Source organism: Echinops telfairi, unplaced genomic scaffold, assembly GCF_000313985.2.
Source record: "Echinops telfairi isolate 266 unplaced genomic scaffold, ASM31398v2 ScPeMD7_7458;HRSCAF=8496, whole genome shotgun sequence".
NCBI lineage: Eukaryota > Metazoa > Chordata > Mammalia > Afrosoricida > Tenrecidae > Echinops > Echinops telfairi.
The window spans coordinates 46,220,948-46,225,582 of record NW_022111358.1 but is presented as its reverse complement, the minus strand read 5'-3'; the positions used below and the strand labels follow the sequence as shown (position 1 = coordinate 46,225,582).

Below are 4,635 nucleotides of genomic sequence, written 5' to 3'. Positions count from 1 at the left end.
GCCACGGCCGGCCGCTGGAGCTCTTCTGCCGCACCGAGGGCCGCTGCGCGTGCAGCGCGTGCACCGTGCTCGAGTGCCGCCTCCACGAGCGGACGCTGCTGGAGGACGCGCGGCGCGAGCGCGAGGTGACTGACGCCTCCGCGGCCAGGTGCTGGGGCAGGGCCTCCCCAGCACGAAGAGTTAGCAGGGAGAGTGGAGGGTGCAGATTCGGGCGAACCTGCCCGCCCGGGGGGTGGGGTGGGGGCACGTCTGTCTGAAGACCCCGGGCCCTTCCGCCACCCACTTTGTGCAGGGGACACCCCCTGCTAACTATGCCTGCCATAGGTTCACAGGTCCCATCTAAAGGGCCAGACAAGCCCCTGTAAAGACAGGCGCCGCGGGAAGTGTTGGGGGGGTGAGAACGGGCCTGGAAGAAGCGTTTGAGGTCAAGGCTCCAGCCTGGGTCAGTGGGTCAACAGGGCAGGTCAACGGGGAGTGGAGGTGGGTGCGGTGGGTGGGGAGGACCAGCAGAGGCCCTCAGGGTCAGCAGGAGCCAGATCCTCAGGGCCCCGGGTGGCTGCAGGGGGACCTCCTGCTCTGAGGGCAGTAGGGAGTCACTTTGGGTGTGGGCAAGGCAGTGAGGTGGTCAGATTCAGGCTGAACAGGCGCTAAGGCGCGGTCTGGAGCAGGGACCGCAGGGGCGGGGGTGAGGTCAGGCTGGAGCCTGTGACAGGAACGAGGAGACAGGCTGGCAGCACCAGGGTGACCAGGTCGAGCTGAAACAACAGTGGGCGTCACGATGTTTCCTGAAGATGTTGCCAACAAGGCGGGCCAGGCATGGGGGGCAGCGTGGGGTGGGCTGAGTTCAGGGCTGTGTTGAAGAAGTGCAAGTGGAATGCAGAATTTGGTTTGGGACGAATTGAAGGTGGAGGCCCCTGGGGACAAATAAAGGGTCCCAGGCTTCTTCAGAGTTCCACGCCCAGAGGAGGACGGAGCTGGGGCAGAAGCACCGAGGATGTAGCCTACAAAACCACACTCGCCCCCGTGGGATTGAAAACCACCCAGAACCCCTGCCATCAAGTTGATTATGGTTCATAAACCTCAGCCCACTGCCTCTGAGCCCATGCTGACTCCTGGTGACGGGGTACAAGTGCCCCTGTGGGTTTCAGAGACTAATTTATTAAGAAAGGGAAAAGCTTCCCCGTTCGCCTAAGGAACAAAGCCGACGCCCTGGTGGTTTTAAAACGGCCGGCCTTGAGGGCAGCTGTCCAAAGCATACCCCACTAAGCCACCGGGGCTCTTTCATAGCAGTTTCCCAGAGGGGTGAAAGCACCCCTGGGGGACGCAGTATGAAGGGGGGTGGGCTCTGGATTTCACTCTGAATTGTGGGCTGGAATATAAAAAATTTGTCACATATTCATTGTGGGGCAGAGGAGAGGGACACCGAGTAATTTTTTTTTCTTCTGGAAAGGGGCGGTTAGATCTCATCTGTTTCCAGGCTTTATAGCAGCAGAAAGGCTCTTCTTTCTCCAACAGAGCGGCCGGTGGGTTCAAACCACTGACCTCTTGGCTAACAGCCGAGCCCTTTAGCCATTGCACCATCAGGGCTCCGTCGTTCAAACCTGAAAAGCGCCACTGCTGTCCGTTCTGACTTAGTGAGCCTCTGACTTAGTGAGCCTCTGGGGCTGAGCGGAACAGCTCCATAGAGACTCTGGGGCGGTCTTCACGGAGCTGAAACCCTCAGGGTCTCCAGCAGTTGGTGGGGTTGAGACACTGGTCTACATAAAAGTCCTAGTAAGGGGAGGGGGGTGGTCGCCTAGGAGGGGAGAGGAAGGAGGTACCACCTAGGCCTGGGCAGCCAGCAGAGCCAGCGGGAGGATGGTGTGATGCAGGATTACAGGAAGACAGAGTGGTTGATGAGATTAAGGAAGAGGAGGACATCAGAGCTGGCCCAGTGGGGTGCCCTTCACCTGCGCAGAGGTCCTGCCTCAGGTCGCTGGGTGGGCGGGGTAGAGGTGGATCTTCAGCCTCAGGCTCGTTAGCATGAGGAGGGGCCCTGGGTCTATGGGTGCTGACTGGCTGAGGGCTGCTGTGCCCCAATCCTGGTCCTGTCTCTTCGCTCGCCCCACGGATGGGTCCCCGCAGGCCCAGCTGAGAACCATGCTGGAGGTGACCGCCCAGCGGGCCGCCCAGGCCCAGACCCAGCTCCGGGAGCTGCAGCAGCAAAGCAGCCAGATCCAGGTACAGGGCTTGTCTGTGGTCACCTCGTGCTGGGCAGTGGCCCCTGGCAGGGTGGGCCACTTGGAAATGGCCCCTAGAAAGAAGGAGTGAGGGCCGAGCAGCAGGTCAGCCAGGGAAGGGGATCCAGGGGCCGGGCTGCCCACCTCCCAGCCCTCAGCCTACAGGCAGCCTTAGCCCTGCCAACCAGCTCTCTCCCCCCCTTCCCCCCAGGGCTCAGCCTGTGGCCTGGCCTCCGTGGTCTCTGGCAAATTCAGCTGCCTCCTGCAAGCCTTGGAGCTACGGAGGGCCTCCGTGCTGAGGGACCTGGAGGCAGCCAAGGCCCACGAGCTGACCAAGGCCCGGGACGGGGAGCAGCAGCTTCGCAGCCACCTGGAGGCCCTAGCGGCCCACGAGGGCAGGATGCAGAACCTCCTGGCGCAGCAAGATGACTGCGTCTTCCTCCAGGTAGTGCCTCGGAGTGACAGCGGGGGGAGCAGCTTCCTTTCCCGGCTCCCAGGCTGACTGCAGCTGTCCTGCGCCGCAGCAATCCCTGCTCCTGGTGCCCCCAGAGCCCCTCGGGCCGCTGCCCCCTCTGCAGTGGGATGAAGACCAGCAGCTGGGGGACCTGAAGGAGACTCTGAGCCAGCTGGGGAGCCTCCTGCTGGAAGAGGAGCCCCCTGAGGTGCTCGACATGGGGCCTGTGGGTAAGCAACCTGGGACTCCTCCAGAGCCCGCTGGTCCTGTGGCCACCCCTTCCCAGCTGTCTCCTAACGCTGCTTTGTCCCCTAGAGGCCCCAGGTCCCCTGGCATCCATTTCGAGCCCGGCGTGTCCACTGAGGAGAGAACTCTGGCAGAGTAAGGCCCGGCATGTGAACATGTGTGTGTGCAACATGTGAGCACGGTGTGAGTGCCTTGTGAGCCTGCATGTACACGCTGCATGCAAGGAGCACACTGCGACATGCGCATGTCTTTGCATGCACGCTGCTGTGTGTACTCACACACGTGGATACATCTGTGCATTTGTAAAAGGAGTAAGCGTGAATCTTCACGTGTGTGCAATGTATCGTGAGCACATGTTTACACGCACAGCACGTACATACGTGTGTGCTGCATGTGCATGTATGGATGCGTGAGTGCGACTGTCTGGCTCCATGACTGGAGGAGGTTCTGCCCAAAAGGTTGCAGTTTGGGGTCAGAGGTCCACAGCATCTGGTGCTCAGTATGTCTATCCCCCACTGCCCGCCCTCTCCTCCACCCATCTCTTCTGCAGATTACCACAACTTGACCTTCGACCCGGACAGCGCCAACCGCCACTTCCACCTGTCCCGGCAGAACCGGCAGGTGAAGCACCGCCGCAAACCACGGGGCCCAGGTGGCCCGCGCAGCTTCGACCTGTGGCAGGTGCAGTGTGCCCAGAGCTTCGAAACAGGGCGGCATTACTGGGAGGTGCGAGCCTCCAGCCACTCCGTGATGCTGGGTGTCGCCTACCCGGAGCTGGAGCGGAGCGGGCAGGGCGGGCACACCACCAACATTGGCCGGGGGCCCTGCTCCTGGGGCCTGTGCATTCAGGAGGACAGCTCCCAGGCCTGGCACAACGGGAAGGCCCAGCGCCTGCCGCCTGTGTCCGGGCGGCTCCTGGGCGTGGATTTGGACCTGACCTTGGGCTGCCTCACCTTCTACAGCCTGGAGCCCCAGGCCCAGCGGCTGCACACCTTCCATGCCGTCTTCACAAAGCCCCTCTACCCTGTCTTCTGGCTTCTTGAGGATCGGGCCCTTACCCTCTGCCATCGGCCTGGCGCCCAGGGAGAGACCTCAGAGCTCAGTTGAGACCCCGCCCGACTCCAGGAGGCCCTCAAGCTGGGAACAGGTGGACCTGTGCCTGTGTGCCCAGCTCCTGGCCCGAGGGCCCAGGTCACAGCTATAAGCAGACCAGCAGCAGGCCAAAGACCCAGGGCTTGTGGACACGTGTGTGCAACATGTGTGCACTGTGTGTGGGTGTCTTGTGTAGGATTCTAACACTGAGGGAAATATGACGAGGACTATATTCCCTAACTTATCACAGAGGGAATCTGGAAAGCTAATATTCCACGGTAGGAAAGACACCACTTTGGTAAGTTAGAGATAAAGTCCAAGTGCATGATCCTGCTTTAAATATCATTCCTTAGATTCTCCCCTAACAGCTACGCTGCCTTAAAGTGAGCACATAGTTGATTCTGTCTCCTGATGGAAATGGTTATCTCCTCCGGCCAAGGCACCCAGCCCCCCTCATGCCTTCCCCCAGTGCAGGTATTAGGTTTCCTCACCTGAGCTTAGGGACATAAACGTAGTTACCACCCACCTTGTGATGTATGTAACTACTGAATATGCATGGCTTATGGCGACCTATAAATATCCCAAGACACTTAAGATGCTCCCTCTCCCACTCTCTTTTCTCCC

General features: G+C 60.5%; 1 protein-coding gene across 1 annotated transcript; it reads left to right on the top strand.

The window, feature by feature from the left end:
• Positions 1-570: 570 nt before the first annotated feature.
• On the top strand, positions 571-4,284 carry LOC101657428 (tripartite motif-containing protein 65). Its single transcript, XM_004709287.2, has 5 exons — positions 571-2,220; positions 2,431-2,664; positions 2,744-2,903; positions 2,989-3,054; positions 3,470-4,284. Exons 1-5 carry the CDS (start codon positions 2,023-2,025, stop codon positions 4,024-4,026), a joined length of 1,215 nt encoding a protein of 404 aa, XP_004709344.2. The 5' UTR covers positions 571-2,022; the 3' UTR covers positions 4,027-4,284.
• Positions 4,285-4,635: the final 351 nt, after the last annotated feature.